The sequence below is a fragment of the Balaenoptera ricei genome, chromosome 6, assembly GCF_028023285.1.
Source record: "Balaenoptera ricei isolate mBalRic1 chromosome 6, mBalRic1.hap2, whole genome shotgun sequence".
Classification (NCBI taxonomy): Eukaryota; Metazoa; Chordata; class Mammalia; order Artiodactyla; family Balaenopteridae; genus Balaenoptera; species Balaenoptera ricei.
In genome coordinates this window covers 42,555,532-42,582,145 of record NC_082644.1, presented here as the reverse complement: position 1 = coordinate 42,582,145, position 26,614 = coordinate 42,555,532, and the positions used below count along the sequence as shown (strand labels likewise).

The 26,614-nt window shown below is 42.7% G+C and overlaps 1 protein-coding gene across 5 annotated transcripts in view; it reads right to left on the bottom strand.

Annotated features, from left to right (window-relative positions):
* Positions 1-4,760: 4,760 nt before the first annotated feature.
* The window catches only part of APTX (aprataxin), a 38,878-nt gene continuing 17,024 nt past the window's right edge, over positions 4,761-26,614 (bottom strand). For 3 of the 5 annotated variants that reach the window (XM_059924612.1, XM_059924611.1, XM_059924613.1), the window contains exons 2-8: positions 25,577-25,713; positions 24,221-24,267; positions 23,681-23,983; positions 23,018-23,077; positions 21,963-22,189; positions 16,765-16,868; positions 15,125-15,395 (exon numbers count right to left, since the gene is read on the bottom strand). In XM_059924612.1, the coding sequence (XP_059780595.1) occupies positions 15,241-15,395; positions 16,765-16,868; positions 21,963-22,189; positions 23,018-23,077; positions 23,681-23,983; positions 24,221-24,267; positions 25,577-25,709 (1,029 nt within the window). In that variant the 5' untranslated portion in view covers positions 25,710-25,713 and the 3' untranslated portion in view covers positions 15,125-15,240. Of the gene's footprint in view, positions 4,839-8,603; positions 10,191-15,124; positions 15,396-16,764; positions 16,869-21,962; positions 22,190-23,017; positions 23,078-23,680; positions 23,984-24,220; positions 24,268-25,576; positions 25,714-26,614 lie in introns of those variants that run through there. The other 2 variants (XM_059924610.1, XM_059924609.1) reach the window with 2 other exon arrangements.

Here is a 26,614-nt window from a genome sequence, read left to right as displayed (position 1 = left end):
TAAGTGGTAGATCTGGCATTTGAACCCAGCGACTAGGATGTGGGTTGTTTTGGTTAACATGAGAGACTAAGAAAAATCAGTACTGGTGATTGAGGATAGAAAAGGCACAGGTATTTTGCCAAGAGGTGATGTTAAAATCACTTTTAGACTGGTGGCCCTGGAGCTCCGAGGATATTATGGGGCCCCTTCCTCACTGCCCAGCGTCTGGTCATCCAAGTCCAGCCCTGGTGAGTTGCCCAGCAAGCTGCACTCACCCCCCGCAGTCCAGCATGATGCCCTGGTCCATCCAGGCCGAGCAGCAGCCAGCAGGTGTAGTCTTCGTTGTCCAGATCTTGCAAAGCCCGGGTCCCTGCGATGAGTGAGCAGCTCCTGCTCTCTGAGAAGGCCTCTCGGAGCCCTCCATGACTCCAAACCCCAGGGAGGTCCCCACACCACCACCACTACCACCACCCCAGCAACTCCTGCCCCAGGTAGTCCCCAACACAAAACCCTGGTGAGGGAGCGAGGGCCTCAAAGTCTCCAGCAGGAGCCTGGGGGAGGGCTTGGGGCTTACCCTCCTCTAACCCCAGCCTTCTGGGACCCAGGACTCCCTCCTGGTCACGGTCTCCTCTGTTCCCCACCTCCTCTGGTTTGAGCCCCTATGGGCAGCCTCTGGCCTACACCAACAAGCCAAGGATGCCTCAGAGCCCCAGGGGCGTTCTCACGGTGAGGATCCTGGCTTGGCTCCTTCCCCCCACTCAATGCAGAGACGTGGCTCTGCTATCTCAGCCCATCTCCATGGGAGGAGAGGGGAGGGAGGAAGTGGGCAAGAGCTTCACATGGGCTGAGGCGCAGCCCCAGGCCCTTACCCCGCCCACTCTCCTCTGCCCCCTCCTGGGGGGCTTACTCCACACCTGCCTGGTACCTACTTCCGGGCAGGCCCGTCCATTCCACCTCGTCGCTGGGGGGGAAGAAAAGGAAATTTAAATCCAGGGGGCCAGGCCCTGTACTGGACACTTTAGATACTTTATTTCACTTACTTCTCACTGTTTTAACACCTGATTTTACCATAAAGGAAACTGAGACTCCGAAAAGCCAGCCAGAGCAGGGAGGATCCAAACAGCCAAACATGCTGGGTCTCTCTACTCTGCCCTTTCCACCTCCCCTTGCTCAGTAGCAGCAGAGGTTTTACTGGAGTAAGTCATTTTTCAGCTATACTTTCACCTTTCTCTGTTCACATGGTTAGAAGGGAAGGATGGAGATGGGAAGCACATGCTTTTATGAAGGGGACTGAGGGAAGAAGTCAGGTTGTTCAAATAAGATGCCCCAGCCTTCAGACTCATTGCCTTCAGCTCAGCCAGGCTTGGTCATTCTCAACTTGCCTTCTAACATACTTTGACTGAAAGTTAAGGCTCAGTAACCGGTTTAAGGGAGATGTTCTGTGCGAATATGTGAGGAGGCACCTGGACATAAGAGAAGAGTTCTAGCTTCTAATTCCCTATTCTCCACCCACTACCTTGGTCTGGAACAGAACCACTCTGAGTTTTGGTTTTGTTTTTTTGTTTTGTTTTTTGGCTGCGCTGCACAGCTTGCGAGATCTTAGTTCCTCCCGACCAGAGATTAAATGCAAGCTACGGCAGTGAAAGCACAGAGTCCTAACCACTGGACCGCCAGGGAATTCCCAGAACCACTCAAGCAAATTGAAACTAAATTCCTCAAGCAAAGTGAAACTGAACCCACCTACCTTATGGCATTGCTGCCAAGGTTGGTGACTGTCACAAAGGGAGCCTCAGTGCTGTTTATTTAGTGTCTCCCTCTATACCCAGCAGACCATATTTCCAGGCCCCAGAGGAGGGGAAAAATCTTATCTTGAAGAGACCAGTTTCTATTTCTCAGGGCAAACCCAGCTTGAGAATTCCTTTTGTCCCCAAAGACATGCCTGTCCTCACTGCTCTCCCACACACCTGGGCAGCCTAACGCTCCCTATGCCCATCTCCCTTTCACAAATGAGTGGTCATCTCTTTCTCAAAAAGCAGGCTCCCCTCTGGTACTCCTCCCGCCACCAGCAACTGGAAGACAAGCTCTGCCTTTACAGAACAGTATGCTCGGCAGGTCAGCCTGGCAAACTGGGGTTTCAAAAAGATGAAAGGGTTCCTGGAGGATTTTGCGGTGTTTTGGAGAGTGCCTCTGGGCAGATCACACACTGTGACAAGTTCTTTCCAAACTGTGACAATTCAATCATGCCTTCTACAAAGGACTGACTTTTTACACTTAACATGGGTGGTAGCTGCCCTTGCTCATTTTCCCCAGAATCTTGAAGTGAGCTTGGGACAGCAATACGGAGGCAAATGCGTGGTTTTCTGAACACTGCTTCTGTTCTGTGGCACCTGTGAACTGGCAGCCAGGCACAGGCAAGTGGTGAGGGGCCTCTGCTGACGGCTATGCCAGAGTTAGAAATGTTTGTGCACATTGAGCCCAGGAAGGCAGTGGCTTCCAAACCCCACCCCCGCCAACTGTCAGAGGAAGAAAAACAAACAGCTGGAGGGGGAGTGGAGGTCTCTCACTCTAGTCTCCCTAATTTAAATGGCTTGCTGCTAGCAGCTGTATTCTTTTCCCTTGAAATTTCTTCTCTCTAATCATAGATTCTCATTATCAGAGAAGTGGGACATTGGGAGGGGAGAAAAGAGATGCTTACTTCATATCAAAAAATTTCCCCATCAGATAATGCTTTAAACCTTGTAACAGGGGCTTCCCTGGTGGCACAGTGGTTAAGAATCCGCCTGCCAATGCAGGGGACACGGGTTCGAGCCCTGGTCCGGGAAGATCCCACATGCCACGAAGCAACTAAGCCCGTGCACCACAACTACTGATCCTGCACTCTAGAGCCCGCAAGCCACAACTACTGAGCCCACGTGCCACAACTACTGAGCCTGCATGCCACAACTACTGAAGCCCACACGCCTAGAGCCCGAGCTCCACAACAAGAGAAGCCATCACAATGAGAAGCCCACGCACCGCCACGAAGAGTAGCCCCCGCTCACTGCAACTAGAGAAAGCTGCACGCAGCAACAAAGACCCAATGCAGCCAAAAAATAAATAATAAATTAATTAATTTTTAAAAAATCTTGTAACAAGACATTCACCAAAAAAAAAAAAAAAAAAAATGAATCTAGACACAGACCTTACACCTGTCACAAAAATTAAATCAAACTGGATCATAGACCTAAATATAAGAAACAAAACTAAAACTCCAGGAAGATAACATGGGAGAAAATCTAGGTGACAATGGGTTTGGTGATGACTTTACAACATGACTTGGGGCAGGGGGAGTGGGGGGGGAATGAATAATAAGTTGCACTTCATTAAAATTAAAAATCCTTTAACTGGGGACAAAATTTTTTGTTGTACAAATAGAATTGAAATGCAAATTCCTATCTGAAGGAGAGAATACTGGGGTTTAAAATCACAGTAAAGTATAAAAGACTAATGGCAGATCCTTGCCTAGGTCATATTGTTTTGTTGCTGTGATACAGGTAAGGAGAAAGTGAGAGCACCTGAATACAACTACTCATTTATAAGAAAATACAAAGAAAAAATACATGTGACATGTACAAGGAACAAAGTCTTATTCTAGGGATAAACATACCACTTCCACTTTAGCATCTTGAACATATGCCTTCTCAATGGACACAAGGAAATCTGATGGTTCAGGTCTTAAAATTAGATTAAATATTTCCTTGTTATCAACAGCCAAGGCAGTCTCCGTAAGTCTCAGATCCAATCCAGCAATCAATTCATAGCAGTAAATATTTTCATTATTTAAAAAGTTCAATCATGAAAGTAACTAACAAATGCAAGAACTACTTTTCTGAAAAATATCACTTTATAATATAAGCAAACATTCAGCAAATGCATTCAAGAAAAAAGGAAGAAACACAAAATGCAAGATACGAGCAATGGAAAGAAAACAACAGAAATCAAAATTTCCCCCCCCCAAAAAGATGACGTATATAATCTTTGCTTTCAACTCTCAAAAATTATTAAAGGGGATCCAGGTCACATCAGGGAGAGTAACCCTTCTCCAAAATCTCCTCCTCCCTTCCCTAGTTCTCCCGACCACTCAAAAAAGCTCCCACTTCCCAAATGACTCAAGGTCTTCTCCAAATGTTCACCTTCTGTATCTTCTTTCTCTTCCTCCCTTTTCATTATGTAGTTTGGTTTAGCTTCTCTGACTTCTTTTTGTTGCCTCTCCACTTCTCTCATTACTTGAATTCTCTACCACAAAGGATATCTGAAGCCAAAGTCCTGACCATTCTCCTCCTGATTTTCAGGTCCTATTTGCTCCTCCACTTATCCTGATCTTTATGTCTGAAGTCTGGCTTCCAGGCCACAAAGCACTCACACATGAACTAACCTATAAACATTATCTCCCATTCCCACCCCATCAAAAATGTTTCCTGGAGTCCAAGTCAACACTGAAAAAGTAGCCCTCAGGAACCAAGAGGGTTCATTCCCAGAACTCAAGGATGGTTCAATATTTGGAAACCTAATATAACATGCCACATCAACATAACACAAGGGAAATCATGGGACTTCAATGGCTGCTGAAAGACATTTGTAAATACAAATAGGAAGTTGCTGTGTATAACAATTTTGAACAAAATGTAGTTGATATCTCTGTGAAAGAAACAGAGATTGAGGTTGTGGGCAAACAGAGAAAATCTAGTCTTCTAAATCTAGTGATAGGGAAATCAGATCCAGAACATGAATTACCTTCATCTGTGTCATTCTCAGGCCCAACTGAACCTGTTAAAGGCTTGGAATTTGGCCTTGCAGGATGTCTTTCCATCTATAGAGGACTGGAGAAGTGATATGACTTGTTAAAATTATTAGTCATTTTCGGCTTTACCAGTTATTAATATAAATTAACTGAATGTTGATTGCATTCCCTTGTGAACTATTACTTTTTTTAAATAAAACTTGGTTTTTCTCACATTCCCAGAAACATATTCACTGTAGCTAATTAGAAATATTCACAACATAATGAAATTTATGTTACCCACATTCTCACCATCCAGAAAAGACCACTAATTAACATTTTAGTATATATTCTCCCACCATGAGTTTGGGAATATAAGCGTTCTTGGTGTTTAATAAAGACTTAAGTTTGTCACTGGTGTTAAAACAATCACTTCTGTGTCCCAAATGACTCAATGGGATATCAGAGGCTACTAGACTAAAGAATTTTAACAGACTCTTGAGGCAAGAGTTTAAACATTTGTCTGCCCGCAAAACACAGTATTAGATGTTCTCCCATTGGTAGCAGGGTGAATTTCTGTATGTGGTTTGGAAAAATGCCCTACCAGACGGTTCAAAATAATCAGGGTCAAAGGGATGTACATACACATACACACACACACACACACCAGCTGAGAACCTCTGCCCTACGAAATCGATAGATAATTGATTTGTATGAAAATGTATGTATGGTGAGAGACTCCATAGCTTTCACCTCTCAGAACCTGTGACTCCTTCAAAATGTCAGGAGCCCTGGTTTGTAAAGTTCTTTCCAGCTCTAATATTCTGGTACTATCTGAGATTGGGGCACTTATTCTGCCTGTTTAGAAGAGAGAAGCATTGAAAGAGCTGGAGGACAGAGGTGAAGCTAGGTTCTTTTATCAGAAAGAGGCTTTGGGGGAAACTGGCCCATGAAAAATGTACACACAGCCCTTTACCTTCTCTGTGGATCACCATCTCACTTTGACAGTGCTTCCTCTGATATCGAACCATCAGAGAATTAAGTCAATGTAAAAATGATGCCACTTTTCAAAGCTATGCCCAGCAGAAATGTCTGTTCCCAGTGCTGCTTCCAGGTATACTTGTGATGAGAACAAGAGTTACTAACCTTGGGGTCAACTTAAGAAATGGGAGGAAATGAGATAGCATATTTTTCAATGCCTACCATGCACTTGACATGTCCAAGACCCTCCACTGTTAAGTGCCAGAATCAGACCTCAACCATGGCTCTAGCCAATTTTAGAGTCTATTTAACCTCCAAGCCAAATGGCCTCCTCTATCAATCATGTATGTTTTATATTCTTACCTACACCCTCGTTTTCTGTCAAACTTCTATCTTAATTAGGAGATCAGTTAAACACACATAAACCTTATTTTTAAAACCCCTCTATATTTTATTTTAAAACACTGATTCTAAAATATAAAAGTTACATAAAACTTTTTCCCCCCTGCAAAAAAAAAAAGGACAAATTAAGACTTTATTGTTCAAACGCTGCCATCTGGTGGCCAAAGATAATACTCCCCCTAAAAATAGATCCTTCATAGAAAAGGTATGGAAAACCCCAATAGCCTTTATCACCTGGTTTGTTAGCAAAGATTGATAATCTGGAACGTTATGTGGGAAGACATGAACATTTTTATGTTCCACTAATTCCGATCCATAACAGATACTATGCTCATAGAAATGCAAATCAAAACTACAATGAGGTATCACCTCACACCAGTCAGAATGGCCATCATCAAAAAATCTACAAACAATAAATGCTGGAGAGGGTGTGGAGAAAAGGGAACCCTCTTGCACTGTTGGTGGGAATGTAAATTGATACAGCCACTATGGAGAACATTATGGAGGTTCCTTAAAAAACTAAAAATAGAACTACCATATGACCCAGCAATCCCACTACTGGGCATATACCCTGAGAAAACCGTAATCCAAAAAGACACATGCACCCCAATGTTCACTGCAGCACTATTTACAATAGCCAGGACATGGAAGCAACCTCAGTGTCCATCGACAGATGAATGGATAAAGAAGATGTGGTACATATATACAATGGAATATTACTCAGCCATAAAAAGAAACAAAATTGAGTTATTTGTAGTGAGGTGGATGGACCTAGAGTCTGTCATACAGACTGAAGTAAGTCAGAAAGAGAAAAACAAATATCGAATGCTAACACATATATATGGAACCTAAAAAAAATAAATGGTTCTGATGAACATAGGGGTAGGACAGGAATAAAGACGCAGACATAGAGAATGGACTTGAGGACATGGGGAGGGGGAAGGGTAAGCTGGGACGAAGTGAGAGAGTGGCATGGACATATATACACTACCAAATGTAAAATAGATAGCTAATGGGAAGCAGCCGCATAGCACAGGGAGATCAGCTCGTGCTTTGTGACCACCTAGAGGGGTGGGATAGGGAGGGTGGGAGGGAGATGCAAGAGGGAGGGGATGTGGGGATATAAGTATACGTATAGCTGATTCACTTTGTTATACAGCAGAAACTAACACAACATTGTAAAGCGATTATACTCCAATTAAGATGTTTAAAAAAAAAAAAAGAGAGACTATGCTCATAGACAATGGCAGCAGGATATTTATCAGAATGTTTCCAAAAGCCAGATGCAGCCTCCACAGACCACAGGCTTGACAGTTAAATCCAGCTGCAACAGAAAGAGTTGTTTCCTATATGCTTTCAAAGTATGACACAAGGTTTCTCATTCAACAAAATTTTATTGGGATCCTATTATGTTCCAGGTACACTGAATTTTATTGGGTACATGTCAGAGAACCAAAGAAATAGCATCTGTTCTAGAGAACCTCATGGTCTGGTGAGAAACAGGGTCCCCACCCTGTAAGGTTGCACATTTATGACCTACATGAGCCCCAGACTCAGGGGTGAGTGTGGGCTAAAAGCTTCCACCTGCAGAGGGTGCCTTTTTCTCATTCACATGAGACATACACTAACAGCTTCTCAGGTGGGGTATTCAGATAGGGGTGCCTATTGGGGCCTTTCTCCAAAATCTTGGGTCTCTTCCCTAATGCCTGACAAGCTGGAGGGATCACATTTTAGTATTTTACCTATTTCCTCCCCTTGCTCTGTCAGGAACATTTTATGGCTGATTCACTTTGTTATACAGCAGAAACTAACACAACAGTGTAAAGCAATTATACTCCAATAAAGATGTTAAAATAAGGAAGGAAGGAAGGAAGGAAGGAAGGAAGGAAGGAAGGAAGGAAGGGAGAAAAGAAGGAAGGAATCAACACACACACACACAAAAAAGAATCCACCTGCTCAACTGGCTTTTCAGGCAACTCCCAAAGCCCCTTCCTCTGCCCTGGCCCTGGCCTCCTACCCCCGGAAGAGCAGCCAATGAAAGAGCAGCCAATGAAAGAGCAGCAGAGCTGGTGGTCTACTAGTGAGCCAGGACATGGAGGTGCCTCAGGACCCTGGCAACTCTAGCCAGTGTTGTAAGAGTGCATCCTACAGCTTCTGGAGAAGTTTCTGCAAAAGGTCCTTAGCGAGAAACTATTCAATTTGAATAGATAGTTTTTCCTCCAATGAAGGCAAACAGTACAGGCTGGGGGTCGGGGCAGTGGGTTGTGTCAACTTTCAACCTGTAGCTACCAGAAGCCCAGGATTGTCTGCCTCCATTTTAGTCTTAGATCCCATGTCAATGGCATAGGGCTAAGGGAGCTACCAGCATTTTGGAATGATGTGTGCAGTCCATGTGAGTGGTAAATATCTGTTGTTTTGCAAACTGCTCTCCCCTGTTCTGTGTAATTCTAGCGGGGCCATCAGTCCTGTGGCCCTCCACCCCTCTCACCTCAAGACGGTCCTGTTCCTCAAAATGGCCAGGGTACGTCTCCTCCTAAGAGATACAGTGATTAGTCCAGAGATGAGTATGTGACCTAAGCAGAAGACTCAGGGTCCTTTCTATACTTGGGCAGGAATGTCAAGGAAAAGGACTGTCCTCTCTCTCTCTGAGGCCCATGGCTATTTTTGTTGCCCCCTGGAGAGAGTCAACACAGGAAAGCAGAAGTAAGAGATGGAAAGGGAAAGTTCTAATGATGTCACTTAAACCCCTAGATTCAGCCATGCCCTTTGCTCCCCACCATGGGTCCAGAATCAGCATAAACTGGGGCAGATGAAGACTTCTTTTAAAACTTACTTAACAGTTAAGGGCATGGATGTAAAGAATCTCTGTATTTTAGAAAGCTCATCTGCCAATTTTGATCTTAGAATAAAAGGAGACCTTAGGGACACAGCAATAGAAGCTAACCAGCTGGAGCCTGAAGCAAGTTATAAGTCCCTCTTACTACTGGGAGGGACTTTAAGTATTATCTAGTCCAAAGCCCTGGTTTTAAATATGAGAAACCAAGACTGGAAGGGAAAAAGAACTTGCTGGAGAGAATACTCACTGTGGCCTCACAGGTCAGATGGGGTTAGTTTAGCAGAGGAGACTAGGATTGATGAGTGCTGTACCTGGGCCTTTCACGTTCACACTTGTTTAATCCTCACAGTCAATCAGGGATTACACATTTTAGCTCAATTTCACAGATGATAAAATTGAGGCCAGAGAGGTTAAATGACTACTCCAGTGTCACACAGCTAACATGTGACAGAGCTGAGCTTCAAATACAAGCCTAAGCCTTTTTTTTTTATTTTTATTTTTTTATTTATTTTTGGCTGCGTTGGGTCTTCATTGCTGTGGGCGGGCTTTCTCTAGTTGCGGCGAGCGGGAACTTCACTTCGTTGCAGTGCACGGGCTTCTCATTGCGGTGGCTTCTCTTGTTGTGGAGCACGGGCTCCAGGCACACAGGCTTCATTAGTTGTGGCTTGCGGGCTCTAGAGCGCAAGGCCTAAGTCCTTTTATTCCTACTCTACCTTTAGATAAAGAAAATATGCAAGACAAGAAACAAGTGGGATTTAGCACTGACGCCATTCCTTATTCTTAAATAAGATGTCAGTACCCTGAGCGCATCTGGGAAGAGTCAAGAAGACTTCCAGTACAGGCCAAGATCTGGTTTAAATTGCTAAATGAACCCTTTAAACCTCCAAGTCCCAGTAGCCTTCTAAAAAATGACAAAGTTGAAATAGATGGTCTCAAAATAAATTTGCAAAATGGAACAGGTAAAAGGAATTGAGTAGTGAGTGGCCCAGAATCCTAGAACTCCTTTCCCACTGCCCCATGCCCAGGCTGTTTCCTTCCCCAAGGTCCGGGTAGAGAGCAACTGCCAAGAGAGGAACTCTCAGGCATTTGAGGATGTCACTGATTTGATGAGTCATTTGACAATTGCTTACATACCGCTCACGTACCAGCCCCTCCCTGAGTCGGAAGCATCAGAACCCTACTCATTAGGAGACTCTAAGACCCAAAGCTCATTCCTTGGTGGTAGCTTGTTTGCTAAAAAAAAAAAAAAAAGTTAACAGATTAAGATATAAATAATAGATTACTCCATTTCAGAGAAGCTAATGGACTTTGAGAGCCCTTTCCTCCAGCTCCAACTTATGATTTGTTCAAAGCCTATTCCTCATGCTACCATGTAAGACATTCACTTGATCAGTTTCAGGTTCCACTTAGGCTCTGTCACATCTTACCTACCTTCTCTTTCAGTAAGAGAAGAACTCAATTGTAAATGTGCCTTCTTGACTAGAGTTTAAAGTATCCATCCATATTCAACTGCTTTATTTTAATAAAACTACTGTCTTGCCTGGCTATGATAGGGCCAAGATAAAAGAGGATAGTCCTAATGGAGAAAATACTATGACCTGGCATCACAAATGTGATTTACATGCTTTTGGTCTATTTTTACATGCCAGTATGCCCTGTACCTTGAGAAGACTCCACCCAATTGCAATGCAGTGATAAATCTGGGTTAAACAGGCAAAGAAAGGTAATTTTTTCTAGTGATAATGTCAACAATAGCCCACCTGGGGGAGGGAATGACATGGGGCCTATACACCTCAATATTTTGCATCCTTTTTCTGGCCCCTCCAAGTCATTATTTACATTTGTTCTTCTAAAAGAGCTATTATTCAAGCTCACTGAGTAGCCTGGCTGAACAAAGAATTTAGAGGTGGCCACCTCATTTCCAAATTTTCCTTCATTATCTCTCACATATTATACTGTCTGTGATACAGTCTCTCCTTGGTTGCAGTTTATCAAATATTCTCATCTTGATTTTAATATTGATATGCTAAACTATATAACATTATTGATTAGGTGGAAAATTAAATTGAATCCTTCTGCAATATCTATTTCTTAAAGTTCACTGGGCACTTTACCTGAAATTTAGTTAAATGTTCTGTAATTCTCAAGTACACTGGCTGGGGCCTCAGTAAAATCTCTGCCTTAGTTTAACAGTACAAGCTGCTACAAGCTGTACTGGGTCTTCAGTCCTGAGATACAATCATGGTGCAGCTGATCTATTTGTGCAGATGATCGGTACAGTTTTCCCCTAGACATTCATTTTGGTAAAGTAGATTCAATGCCATTTATTCATTCATTCATTCATTTAGCCGTGCTGCATGTGGGATCTTAGTTCCCCAACCAGGGATCGAACCCGCACCCCCTGCATTGGAAGTGTGGAATCTTAACCACTGGACCAGCAGGGAAGTCCCAATTCAATGTCTTTTAGATAGCTTATGATGAGTGTCAGCCAAGGTCCCCAAAGCCCTCAGACCCACTGAGGATTTCCCTGTTTCCCAAGACTCCTGCCTGAGTGTGGTGGCTAAACTGCAGCCAGCAGTTCCAGGGTCCAGATTCCAACTCCAGCCAGAGGCCCCCAGGATGTGTATTTACTAAAGGGCTGAGGAAGGAGCACTGAGACCAAAGGAGAGCATCCCAGAAACATCCTGGAGATGGGATCTGGCCCCTTGTCTTCCACAGTGATCGCAGACACCTCCTGAAATCCCAGACACATGATGAACCTTTTCACCAGAGCAGAGGTTCATAAGTTGAGGTCCACAGACCACTAGGGAGTCTATGGAAGCACTTCAGGGACTTTATAAACTCCCTACTAATGTATATAAAATGTGTATATATACATTATCCTGGGGAGTAGGCTTGATGGCTTTCATCATTTTTTTTTTTTCAGCCGCACCGCACAGGTTGCAAGATCTTAGTTCCCCGACCAGGGATTGAACCCGGGCCACCACTGTGAAAGCACCAAGTCCTAACCACTGGACCACCAAGGACTTCCCTATCATATATTTTTTTTTAATCTAGTCCATGGAAGAGCTCTGTGGAAGTCTCCAAGTTGGCATTACTGGGACAGAGAGAGGCAGTTAGGCCAATTCTGTCAGACGAGCCCTGAATCTCTGATATCTAGCCATATCCAATGTATGTGATGAAACTCCAGGAAATGTCACTGAACCTGCAGAGACTCTTAATGACCATCCCAAGTATGGCCTGGTCCCTGAAGGGACTATTCATCCCTGGATATCAAAGAGACAAACCCAGGAGAGGAAAAAACATATATGCTCTGAGTGTACGGCTAGCTACATTCATCAGGGTCCCAAGCCAAGCCTCTGAAACTGACCTGGGCAGGAAGAGGGGAATGGGAGCCACTGAAGAGGAGAAGTCATCAGCTCAACTTGGCTCCTAAGAGCCTGGGGCCAGAGGGGCTCCCTCCAACCCCTGCAGAAAGGAAGGGCTGGTGGCTACAGCCAGTCACTCTCCCTCATCTAATGCCCAAGGTCTTCCTGGATCCTGAAATAACATTGACCCTGCAGAGGGAAGGAAGACCCATAACTGGCCCAGAAAGCCAACCAGAAAATACAGTATGTGCCCTGGCAGGACACAGCCTAATCTGGAAGCTTCAGAAATGCAAGCTGTTTTGAAGCCAAGGGCTGATTTATACTCTGGTTCTCAAAATTTAGTATGAATAAAGATCATCCTGAATGTTTGTTATATAGTGCTGATTCCTAGACCCAGGGGATTGTGATTCAATAGTTCTGGGGTAGAACCCAGGTATTTATATTTTTTAAAAGGAAACTAGTAATTCTGGTCTCAGGAGTCCATGGAGTATACCTTTAGAAACAGAGTTTCTCTGGGTTCTAAGGCATCAGATGTGGGGAAGGGGATAGATCAAGTGAACCCTCTTTCCCAATCCCCACCATTGCCCCCACCAAAATAAAAGCAGAGGCTTCCAGTTACCATTTATCGAGCCCTTCTCTGTGCCAGATACTATGCTAAATCTTTTACATGGATTATTCTATTTAATGCTTATAACCCTGAAGTTCAGGGAAAATAAGTAATTTGCCTAAGATCCCTCAGCTCTGAGTACCTGAGCCAGGATTGGAACCCAGATCTGAATCCAGAGTCTGACATCCTGACATCAAAGGAAAAGCTATGAAGCCACATCCCTTCTACAGGGTCGAGGGAGAAGGCCATGGGCCACAGGGTAAGGAGGCAACCACTGCAGGAGAGGAAGCAGACAACTGGGCAGGCTCAAAGATCCAGAGTTGAACCAGACAGAAGGAACTATTTATTGGATAAGGAACTATTTATGGATAAGCTGGGCTGATAAGATAAGGACTACATTCCTGGAATGCAGAAGGAACAGAGGACAGAGACGAAAAATGTTGGACAAAAGGGCTTTAAAGGAAATGACCAGCCTCAGAGAAATCAACGAAAGCCATGGAAACTTTTGGTCAGCACGGGCCCAAGGCCCCTGCGGGTCTATGACCTCTGCTGGTTAGTACTGCATTTTACTGTTCAGCTGAGAGGGAAAATAATGAGTTCAATGCACCAGAACCAAGATCAACTTTGGAGCCCAGGATCTTTTACAGATTCTTAGATCTTCATCCTTTAAAGGGGCATAACAATAGCACTTACCCCATGGGGCTTCCCTGGTGGCGCAGTGGTTGAGAGTCTGCCTGCCAATGCAGGGGACACGGGTTCGAGCCCTGGTCTGGGAAGATCCCACATGCCGCGGAGCAACTAGGCCCGTGAGCCACAACTACTGAGTCTGCGCGTCTGGAGCTTGTGCTCCGCAACAATAGAGGCCCGTGCACCGCGATGAAGAGTGGCCCCCGCTTGCCGCAACTGGAGAAAGCCCTCACACAGAAACTAAGACCCAACACGGCCATAAATAAATAAATAAATAAATAAATAAATAAATAAATAAATAAAATCAAAAAAAAAAATAGTACTTACCCCAGAATTACATACAGTAAGAAGTAAAAGAGATCATTTGGATAGAGTACTTAACATAATACCAGAAACAAAGGAGCTGGACAAGTGTTAGCTGCTATAATCACTAATTACTACTAATTATGACTATACCCATGCTCACCAAAAAACCACTGTGGCATCTTGTTTATTTGTGAAAGACACAGGTCAAATATGGTCTCTGTGGATTGAGGTTTTTCTCTCCTCAGAGAGAAGTTATTGTTAAGATGTTCTTTTTTTTTTTTTTTTACAAACAAGAGCAAAAAATGTCACACCGTCAAATAGATCAACAACTGATCAAAAATAATGTTTCAGACTTCCCTTCACCTTTAGTTTTGATGTTATCCAAAAAGTAACTTAATCCAACTGTTCCATCCAAATTTGTTCTGAGGGAAAAGTGAAGCAATGGGGTTCTGTGCAACTTTTCATTCAACAACTATCTTTTTGTGCATCAGAGCTGACTCTGTGACTATTAGCTGAACTCCTGATAGTTTTCAATTACCTAAGAGAGATACCCCAAACAAATGAACTTTATTTTCAGACAACAGATCTAAGCAAGACACCAAGAAGACTTGACAGCTGAACTGTGATGAACATATGGCTGAGTATTTCCATACCATCCAGGAACTCCTGATATTAGAAGAAAACTCCATCCTTCTACCCGCTCACCTAGCCTGTTTGCTCAGAGTGAAGGAGAACTGATGAGACAGACTTCCTGGGGAAAGGAGCATTTGGGTGGTTTGGGATAGAAAGCAATGAAGGGAACAGAAGAAACTAAGTCTCCCTATGAAGGAGGGAAAGAGAGAGAATATTACAGACCAGATTAACATCAGAGAACAAGACCAATCAGTGCCTTCGAGATAAATAAGAGATCATTCTGGCTGCTCTGATGAAAGGGTACCACCTGCCTCTGAGGAGGGAGGATAAATGTAAGAAACAGAAATATATAAGCAGCCCTCTGCCTCTATATCCTGTGTTTGATCAGTTTGAACATGGCTTTGCTCCCATTAGTCAGATCTGATGTGGCTCCTGGAGATGGTGGGCCAGGCCTATCCCAACCACCCTCACCAGAGAACACATCCATGACAAACCCTAATTCCTGAACTATTCAAGTCGCCCCATATTGTGGCCACTCAGGAATAGAACAAGCTTTGAAAAAAAAAAATAATTGCATGTTTTAATTCAAGAAATAAAAGTTCACACACAATCCAGAACAGGTGTCAGGAATTTGCTCTAAACAATCAGCCACACCTGCTGCAGAAGTTCAGGCTCCACAGAATCACTTTGGCCAGTGCTTCCTGAGATGCACTTTCAGTTGAGGAATGGAAGGCAGCAGCTGCTGGCACTCATGACAACGGAGGGGCAGCTTCAAGAGCTCACACATCCCATCTTGGACAGACACTCTGCCAGCCTCTTGTACCATCTCAATCACAGCTGCAAGCAAGGAAATAGAGTTTAGAGCCCAGATACAAAAAAAGAAAGAAAGAAAGAAAGGAAGGAAGAAAGGAAGGAAGGAGGGAAGGAAGAAGGAGAAAGAAAGAAAGAAAGAAAGAAAGAAAGAAAGAAAGAAAGAAAGAAAGAGAGAGAGAGAGAGAAAGAAAGAAAGAAAGAAAGAAAGAGGAAGGAAGGAAGGAAGGAAGAAAGAGAGAGAGAAAGAAAGAAAGAAAGAAAGAAAGGAAGAAAGAGAGAGGAGGGGGGAGGGAGGGAGGGAGGAAGGAAGGAAGGAAGGAAGGGAGGAAGGAAGGAAGAAAATCTGACTCCCAAATATGCCAGGTATCCTTAAAGCTAGTAAACTTGAGGTTACATTCACTATTGGGAAAATGGGCTCAGTCAGGTTCTAAATCTGAGCAACTTATTTCTGAGATGATTACATTCCTTCAGGATACACTCTAAGCAATCCATGTTACTATGTCAAAGGCTTATTATCACAGGGCTTTACCCCTAGTTAGCCCTTGGTCAATGGTAGCTGTCATCATTAACATCCCAGCATGATGAAGTTCCATGGTATACACACTGGGAAATGCTTCCTTCTGTATACACAGCCTTCCCCTGTTAAGTAACCACTCTTGACAGAAGGCAGCCCCCAAGTTCCTCCTAGCTGCTGGCAGAAGGAAGAAATAACTGTTTACAGCTTTCAGATCCATGAACTCCAATAATTCTCAGGACAACCTCTGAAGTCCCCCATTGTTAAAATAAACAATCTTTTTTAGACCCTGATATAACAGCATTCTAAGTCCCCCAAGAAGGCTGCTCACAGCAAAGTGGCAATCCTACTACAATCCAAATAACCCAGTTTCTTTTAATGGGGCTCTCTGTACAGGCAACACAAAGTTGTACATGGGTTTTTGAAGCCAAGTTATTTTGGGAAACAAATGAATCAAGTATAAGAACAACTGAGACGGGCCCTGGTAGGGCAGTGGTTAAGAATCCACCTGCCAATGCAGGGGTCATGGGTTCGATCCCTGATCTGGGAAGATCCCACATGCCGCCGAGCAACTAAGCCCGTGCACCACAACTACAGAGCCTGCACTCTAGAGCCTGCAAGCCACAACTACTGAGCCCGCGTGCCACAACTACGGAAGCCCGCGCACCTAGAGCCAGTGCTCTGCAACAAGAGAAGCCACCGCAATGAGAAGCCTGCACACTGCAACGAAGAGTAGTCCCCTCTCGCCCCAACTAGAGAAAGCCCGTGCACAGCAACAAAGACCCAATGCAGCCAAAAATAAATTAATTAATTAATTCAAAAAAAAAAAGAACAACTGAGAAAATGAAACAAATGTAAAAACCAAAGAACACTGTTTACCTTGTGATTCGAGGAAGTATTCGGTATTGAAAGAATTCCAGTGTTTTTTGTTTTTAAGGCAAGGAGAATCAAAATCCTGGCTGATCACATGAAGGTGTACATGGCTAGTTGAGAGGAAACAAAGATTGACCATTAAACCCAGCTTAATCAAAATGACAAAAAGTATGGGTATGTAAAATATTGATAGTGTTTCCATTTAACTCCACTCATTCATTCATTCACTTAAGACTATTTAAAGCAACCTAAATGTCCATCGACAGATGAATGGATAAAGAAGATGTGGTACATATACACAATGGAATATTACTCAGCCATTAAAAGGAACGAAATGGGGTCATTTGTAGAGACATGGATGGACCTAGAGACTGTCATACAGAGTGAAGTAAGTCAGAAGGAGAAGAACCAATATATATTAATGCATATATGAGGAATCTAAAAAACTGGTATAGCTGATCTTATTTGCAAAGCAGAAATAGAGACACAGACATAGAGAACAAACGCATGGACACCGAGAGGGGAAAGGGGATGGGATGAATTGGGAGATTGGGATTGACATGTATACACTGCTATGTATGGAATAGATAACCAGTGAGAGCCTGCTGTATAGCGCAGGGAACTCTACTCGATGCTCTGAGGTGACCTAGAGGGGAGGGAAAACCAGAAGGGAGGGGATATGTGTATACATATGGCTGATTCACTTCACTGTACAGCAGAAACTAGCACAACATTGTGAAGCAACTATACCCTAATTAAAAAAAAAAAAAAGACTATTTACTGCTCATTAAGTACCTACTCGGGCCAAGCACTGTACTAGCACTGGGAATTTAGCAGTGAACAAAATGGGAAAGGCCTATGCCCTCACAGAAATTATATTCTAATGAGGGGAGAGAAATAATAAATAAGTAAACAGATAAACAAGGAAAATTCAAAATGTTAACATTGCTAAGAAAAAAATAAAACAGGGAAATGGGATAGAGAGTGCCGGAGGGTAGAGGCTGCCTCTTTAAGTAGCTAGGGTGTCCAGGGAAGGCCTCTCCCAGGCAGTGATTTGAGCTGAGAAAGCAGTCATGAAAGCAAAGATCTGAAAGAGCATTTCAGGGAGTGGGGAGACCAAGTGTGAAGGCCCTGAAAAAGGGCTTGGTGCAACCAAGGAGCAGAAAGGAAATATGACTGGAATGGCTGGAAACAAGGAGCAGGGACTAGGTAGGAGCCAGATCATAAAGGGTCTTATAGGTTGGCAGAGGGTTTGCATTTTATTCTGATTACACTGGGGAACCACTGAAGGATTTTAAGCAGGGGAGTCCTGTTATCTGATTGACACTTTAAAAGATCACTCTGGCTACTGTGTGGAGAAAGGACTGTAGAAAGGGTAAGGATGGATACAGAGAGACTAGTTAGGAGGCTGCTGCAGCAGTCCAGGCCAGAAATAATCATGTTTTAGACAGGAGCTATAGCAGTCGAGATGACAAGAAGCAATCCAATTCTGAATATATTCCGGAATAGAACCAACAGGACCAACTAATGGATTGGATGTGGGTTTGGGGAGGTGCCACTTGCTGAGATGAAGAAGCTTCAGGAAAAGCAGGTTTGAGGAAGAAAACCAAGAGTTTGCTTTTGGACTTGTTAAACCAAGTAGGATGACTTTTTGTATAGCTTTGACTCTTAGAATCAGTAATATTTCACATTCCCCCAATAAATCATCAAAACCAACCAGTGCTGTGTGGGAATTTAAAATGGAATATAAGCAGTAACAAATAAACCTAACTGTATTACAAATGAAAAGGGAACCACACTGAAGGGGGTCAGGAAGAAAATAACTACCTAATTAAGTTTGGAAAACAGTATTTTGACTGGATTCTGTAAAGATAAAAAGAACGTTATACAAAGACTGGAATCAGAAGCATCAGCGTGAGCTCATGGCTTTCCATATACATGTACAGGCAGGTAAACAGAGAGGTGTATGTATCTGTGTGGGTTAGGATTCATGCATGTATTTCCTGGCTCCATCTGCTAAGAGGACCTAGAAGCAAAGACACTCTGGAACCAACCACTTCTCTCTGCAGAAACCTCGTGCCCTGGTCTTGGCTTATAAATGTCATTATCCACTAAAAGGAACTAGGGTTCTTTGGAAAAGTGGTTCATTCCAGGGCTAGAACAGGAAAAATATAAGATAAGCCTGGAACATCTTGTTCCAAAAAATAAGGAGCCAGAAAATAAGGAAGAGCTCAAAAAATGTTTGGGGCATGTCAAAGTGATACAGGAGCCAATCTAAAGGAATTTCCAATGACCAAAGCTGGAACAATTTGAGCAATAAACAGAGATAGATTAAATTAAATCCTATAGACTAAAATAAATATCCATGAGTCCATACGTGTATTGAATAAATACATAATGGGGGAGAAGGGACAGCTCTTCCACACGGAGGAATTCCAATTAATAAATTAGAAGGAATGAGGGAAACAAAATTACCATTAGGTAAACACCATAATAATAACTGTTGCAGGCAAGATCCACCAATAGATGCTAAAATCACTGGGCAAAAGTTCGAGGAGAAAATATATAGTAGCATAGTCTTAAACATCTCCCCCCAAGATATTCATCAATTACAAGGGAAAAATAGTAACTTTGAGTAGAGAAACCGGGCAGACACCACCTCAACAGAGTGATCAAGGTGAATATCATGAGCAACAAACCATCTCGACATCATACACTCCTTGATATGATGCACTGAGAAGGACACACATCATATCTGTGGTATATTGCCAAAAAAAAAAAAAAAAAGCATAACCTCAATCTAGTCATGAAAAAACATCAGACAAACTCAAATTGAGAGACATCCCGTAAAACAACTAGTCAGTACTCATCAAAAGTGTCAAGGTCATGAAAACCAGAAAAGGAGGAGGAACTGTCACAGACCAGGGAGACTAAGGAGAGACAACAAATAAATGCAATGTGGGATCCTGGAGCAGAAAAAAGTGGAAAGAAAAATGGCTGAAATTCGAATAAGGTCTAGAGTTTAATTAGTGGTGATATTATGGAAGATCTTTGTTCTACTTCATACTTCCAGTTTTATATTTTCTAAATAGAAAATATATTACTTTTACAATAGAAAAAATATTTAATTTATTACCTTTTCCTTCCTATCTTTAATTTATTCAAAATGACATCATAAAGAGTGATCATAAAAGGATATGTAACAAGAAACTTTACTTACTGGTCATTTTGCTTCCCACCCACACCAGTCACAGCTCTTGCCTTTAGCATTCTCCTTAGCACAACAGCAGATGTGGGAACAGGGTGGGAAGCAGGGGGTGGGATGAATTGGGAGATTAGGATTGACATATATACACTACCATGTGTAAAATAGATAACTAGTGGGAACCTGCTGTATAGCACAGGGAGCTTAGCTCGGTGCTCTGTGGTGACCTCAGTGGGTGGGATGGGGGTGGGGGAAGGGAGGTCCAAGAGGGAGGGGATATATGTATACATATAATCAATTCACTTCGTTGTACAGCGGAAACTGACACAGCATTGTAAAGCAACTATACCTCAATTAAAAATTAAAAAAAAAAAAAGGTATGTACACCATGATTACTACGTGAAAAGGGCTTTGTGATCAAGGGCTGTTAGTCATGAGCTCTGCAGCATTAGGGAAATAGGATTATGGGTGACTTTTTGTCCTAAATTTTTGAATAAGGTTTTAACAATTAAAAAATATTTTTTTAATGAGATACAACATAACTTCCACCCGGTGACCTAGCAATTCCACTTCTGGGTATTTATACAAGAGCAAAAAAATGAAGTATATCTGATATACACAACAACATGCATGAATCTCAAAATCCATTATGCTGACCAAAAAAAGACAGAAAAAGAGTATACATTGTATGATTCCATTTATATGAAGTTCTAGAACAGACAAAACTAATCTATGCTGAAAGAAAGCAGAACAACACTTGGGGATTGAGGGGAGGATTGCAAGAAAGGAGCACAAGGGAACTTCCTGGGATATGATAGAAACGTCCTGTATCTTGATCACAGTGATAGTTACATGGCATATACATCAAGACTGATCAAACTATAGATCTTATTGTGCATTTTATTGTATGTAAGTCATGCCTCAATTTAAAATAAAGAGTATTGATGGGGAAAAAATGTGGCACAAAAATTTTACTTGTTAAAGTGACCAGTAATCTAGGTCATAATTACCCACCTAATAAAATGTGAAGACTGTTAGGTGATTAAATAAAATAACCAAAAGAAATTCTGACACATGCTACAATATGGATGAACCTCGAAGACATTATCCTAAATGAAATAATCCAGCCACAAAACAACAGCTACTGTATAATTCCACTTATATGAGGTACCTAGGGAAGTCAAATTCATAGAAACAAAAAGTAGAATGGTGGTTGCCAAGGGCTGGGGGGAGGAAGGAATGAGAGGTAGTTCAGGAAGATGAAAAAAGTTCTAGAAATAGATGGTGGTGATGGCTGCACAACAATGTGAATATACTTAATGCCATTGAACTGTACACTTGAAAATAGTTAAAACAGTAAATTTTATGTTATGTATATTTTACCACCCAAAAAAAAAAACCAGCCTAAGATAAAGACTCAGAAACCCAATCACTCTGCTTATCTTGTTGCTTAGCTCAAAAGAATTGGAGATCTGCTTTGCTTGCATTCCTTGAAAAGAATCAATCATTCCTTTCTGAATCCTTCTGGGTATGAGCCAAAGGAAAACAGGCTCTACACTTTTTTCTCATTTTATTTTAAATCTTAGATCTACTAGGCTGTCATGAAAGAATTCAGTGATGCTTGCCTCCTTCAAAGCAATGGTCCCTAATCATTTAGGGGTTATAGATGTTTCCGAAAAATCTGATAAAAGCCACTGACCACAGCTCTTCACCCGATGGCAATGAAGCTGCTTCATCTAGTTCATAAGTTAGGCTCTCAGAGTTTACACTTTGAGAAGAACAGAGAACTGTATGTTATCGAATTATAAGCAGAAGTAGGAACTCAAGGCTTACAAGCAAGTCAGGCAGGAGGGTTGAAGTTTCAGCCCACCTGCCTTGGAAACACCCCACCCTACTCCCCTGGACCTCAGGGCTATGAGCACAGTCAGCAGACCCAGGCTGAATCCATCTGTCCACCTAGATAGAACCAGGACGCACCAGCACTCCCCACAAGGCTTACCTCATGCTGGGAATGGCATGGTAGCCCAATCGGAAGCGGAGTTTGCTAGACCCAGCAAAGTCTGCAATCACTTTTTCCCCCACAGTGTGCATGTGTCTGAGGAGCTCAAGGTGTTCTCCGGTCACAGCCTTCAGACTGGAAATGGAGGCCCATGGTAAGACCAGCCAGTGGTGACGAGCCTTGGGGTATTTATCCTTAATCACCACCACCTGCTCATCTTTGTAAACCTAGCAGAGGGGCACAAGAGAAGGAAACGGACATCTACAGCTCATCTTGTGTGGGCCAGATACTGTCACATTCATTAACTCACTTAATTCCCACCACAATCTTGTGCAGAAGGTCTTAGTATCCCAATTTTGACCGATGAAAGCACAGAGACTCAGATAAATTGAGTGTTTTGCACCAGGTCACATAGTTATCAGTACTAAGTGGGAAGTCTAGGATTCCAACACAGATCTGGTTGACTCCAGTCTGTGTTTTCAGTCACCACACTACACAGAACACACAGAAGAGGCACAGTACAAAATAGTTCCTGAGGATCTGATGTAAAACCCCTGCAGGCATGAATTCAAATGCACCCTTCTCACTCTAACACAGCAGACCACATGACACACGCAAGTGCGCTCCAAGAAGCCCTATCAGATCTTGCTCCTTGTCACCCCAGGATGTAATTTAAGAACAAAGACTCCTCCCCGGATGATGCCTGACTATTAATCCCAGGGTAGCCCAGTAATTACAGTCACTATACATTATCCGACACTCTGTTGAAAGAGACCACACTAAGGTTAACACAACTTCCCTTATAATAGTACCCAGAAGTTTAGGAGGAACAAAGCAGAAGGGATATTCATTTGAAAAACTTGGCTTCGCTCCAAAGAATTCCAGTTGCTAACTTACTGACAATGAGAAAAGCCACTTGATCTCACAAAATAGTCCAATAAAATGAATCTCACTCAGAAGGACTGATCTCCTTTGATTTCATTTGTAGTTATGAACTCTGTGGAGTGATCATTTAAAACGTGAAATGTATTTCAATGCCAAAATTTTATTCTGACCTGCATTTTGGGGTCCTCCATTGAAATCTTCAAGCCTTGACTCCAGTGGCCCAATGATTCCTAGAGCAAAAAGGGGCAATGTAAATCGCAAATGCGATAGTTATATTTGGCAGTAGTTAATACTGGACATCAGCAAAGTCCAACCAAACTTGGAAATAAGGTCAGTCTTTAAGAATTAAACTATATCTCTTTACCTCAATCTTTTCCTTTATAAACCATAAGCCATTCCCATTTTCTTCCCATATTCAGAGCTGCATGTCTAGACAGAGGTTGGAAACACCAGAGTGTGAATTGCATCTTCTTTGCCCTCTCCCACTCCATCTACAGCCTAAGTTTCCACTTTGACATCAGGATGTGAATCACATGATCTATGAAGAATGTTCCAATCTTAACCTTCTATAGATATACACTGACCCATTTTAGCAGCTCAGTGTTAAGCACACTGCCATTATCACCCTACCTTCAAGGGGCTTACCTCAGGAATTCAAGAGAAAAGTACGTGAAGGGATATTCACCCAACTGACTGGTGACACAAACAAGTGACTTTTTCATCATGGTTAATAACCCCTTAGGCATGTCTGGGCTTTACTGCGTACAAAACAATTAAGTAGTCATTACACCTCATTTAATCTCCACATCATCTATCAAGCACACTACCCTCACCTTTTTGGTGCATGCATCTTTCTCCTTCTTTGGAGGCACAGAGCACTGGCTAGGGTTGCTCCCAGGTTCTAGTCCTGTACTGGGCTCAGCTTCCTGGGCAGCATCGCTTTCTACAGAATCACTGTTGCCTGACCTCTTTCTCTTTCTGTGTGTTTCCAGGCCAGGGTTCTTTGTCTCTTCCTCAAACTCTATGATATATGGATAAAGTTCATTCACCAGGTGGAGGACCTGGCCAGGCTGCAGCTTCACCTCTTGGTCTTTCCCAATTATGAGTGAGTCAATGCTGGTGGGATTGACCCCTACCTATGGAATAATCAGAAAATAATTACAATAATAGCAATAACACCATTAGCAATACAGCTACTCCTATGTTCACCACTTACTATGTGCCAGGCACTGTGCTTAATATTCACTTCTGTTACTCTGCCACTTCCACACGTGACAGAGAAGCCTTTATTGGCTGGCACAGACACTCTAAAGTCAACAGTGTAAGAAAATCATCAAGTATAACATGGAAATCCAAGTTACAAATAGACATACCTGCTTTACCTTGACATATCCTTTGTTACACTCTGCTTTCAACTGTACTGAAAGAGATTGAAAAAAGTTAAACCCAAATGCCATGAAGAACCAGGCACTTGCTCCTGTTCTCCCTACAAGACAGTGAAGCCTCACTCCAGGAGGCAATGTGACAAGGGTTTCCTCAAAGGCCCAAGAGCAAAATCATCCATTATTCAGGTGGCTAGGGCTCCAGGTCCTTCCATAAAATGCCCAACAGTGTACATACTCCTTTAGCCACTGCTAATATCTTTATAAGGCAGCTTCACTGAATCCCCACAAGTCTCCCTATTCCAGAGCCCTTGGCCCACTCAGGATCACAGACTCTGCAGTCAGGAAAGGGGACTCATTTCTCTCACAAGCTCTTATATCTCAGGATTAAATCAAGACTTCCACTATTGTATGAAACCATCAGATGCCTTCAACAAAGAAAAAGGTAAAAGATACGTTCCTAGAAAACTGAAGTTCAGCTGGCCTTGGGTAGGAGGAGTAGAAAGAATATTCTAGAAAAAGGATTGCAGGGACAGAACAGTCTGAGCATGTGTGGGAAGAAGTAACACTAAATACTTGTGTTCAGATACGTGAACAAAAAGCTTCTGGACAGGCTGACATACACATCCCTACAGCTGCTGCTGTGACAAGGCAGACAGAGAACAAGAAGCAGTGTCTACTTCTGTATGTTTGGCTTAGCCAGCTCAAGCATGGCTTTTTTCTTTTTCCCATTTAGATTAACTCATGTGGGAAAAATCATAATCAGTGCTGCAGACTCCAAGCCTTAGGAACCCCTACTATGGCAAACACATTGCAGGGGGAGGCCTGGTAGCAGTGAACATGTCTGGAGTTTACACGTAAAAAATGAGGTACATGGTAAAGATTTTTCCTAAGGACTTTCATTTCATTAAATCCCACAAAAGACATTTCAAGAGCTAGATGTCATAGTCTTTTAAAGATAACACCCTCTGTGTGTGGCAAAATGTAAAGGATGAAACCATCCCATCACTTCTCAGACATGGTTGCAACCTGGAAATCCCAGAATTCAATTGTCTCACTGCCCAAAGAGGAATCTCCCTGGGCAAAGCAGAGTGCAGAACTCAGTTCCACCACCCCACAGTACAGGATAGAACCTGCCTGCTCCCAACACTGAATATTAACCACTTTCAGAGGGTGGAGTCAGGAGTGCATGGGGCCCTAGCACTGGCTAGAAGAGCTCAGTTCCTGAGTTTTGTTTATGGCACACAAAAGGTTTTCCATCAGTAACATCCAGGAAATGTACATCTTTGATTATCACTATCTGAGGGAACCAAACATGGTAATCTCCACAATCCTATGACCAGTTACCTTGCTGTCGAGAACATTTCTTGTCAGTGATCTTGGTCTCGGGGCTGCGCCCAACCATGACTGCTTCCAAATGTGGAAGTTTAATTCGCTGGTGCTGATTGTCCTGTCTCACCAACCAGCACACCCGCATCATTACTCTGAGAGACAAAACACAAGAGAATCGCTGGAAAAACTAGCACAGGTCCTCCAGGGCCACACCCCAGCACCACCACACATGCCATTTACCAGCTGTTCATCTTGAGGCAAGTGACTTCACCTCCCTAGTCTCAATTTCCTCACCTGTAAAATGTGATAATGACAGGACTCATGAAGGTGTTGTGAGGATTAAATAAAACAATATGGGTAAAGTATTTACTTCTGTGCCTCAGTCATGCTATGCAATCAAATATTTGTTATGTTTATTGATACACTCTATGTGCTGGACATTAAGCTACCTGCTGAGGATCAAAGAATGATGAAACATTGTCCCTAGCCTTCAGGGGTCTGGAGTACAATGGGGCAGATTCATATACCAATTATTACAACATAATGTAATATCTACTATAAGAAGGGAGTAGCCAAATATGGCCTTAGCCCAGGGAAAGGAATGACTGACTCTTGTAGGGAGCATCATAAAAGGCTTCACGAGGAAGGGATATTCATGCTCAGTTTTAAAGGGTGAGAAGCTTGCCTGGCAAAGAACTAAGGACATAAGAACAGAGGATGTTCTCCATAGGCATCAAGGTTTCCATTCCTTAACTGTCAAAACATACTGATGTTAGAACAATATATTTTACTGCCATCTGCCAGAAGATAGTCATAATAAATACACAAACCTACAATTTCTAAAGCGTGAATGCAGCACCTTTGTGCAATACACAACCTGCACAACACTACTGGAGGGTCTGATATTCTTTTGTAAAACAACTTTTATGGTCATGTAGGATATCAGTAGAAGAGAAAGAGCAGAAATTCGGGAGAGGGATAAGGCCTGAACAAAGAGGATGGAGAGGAAAAAGAGCCAGGAGAAATTGCGAAGGTAGACTTATTGCTGACTGC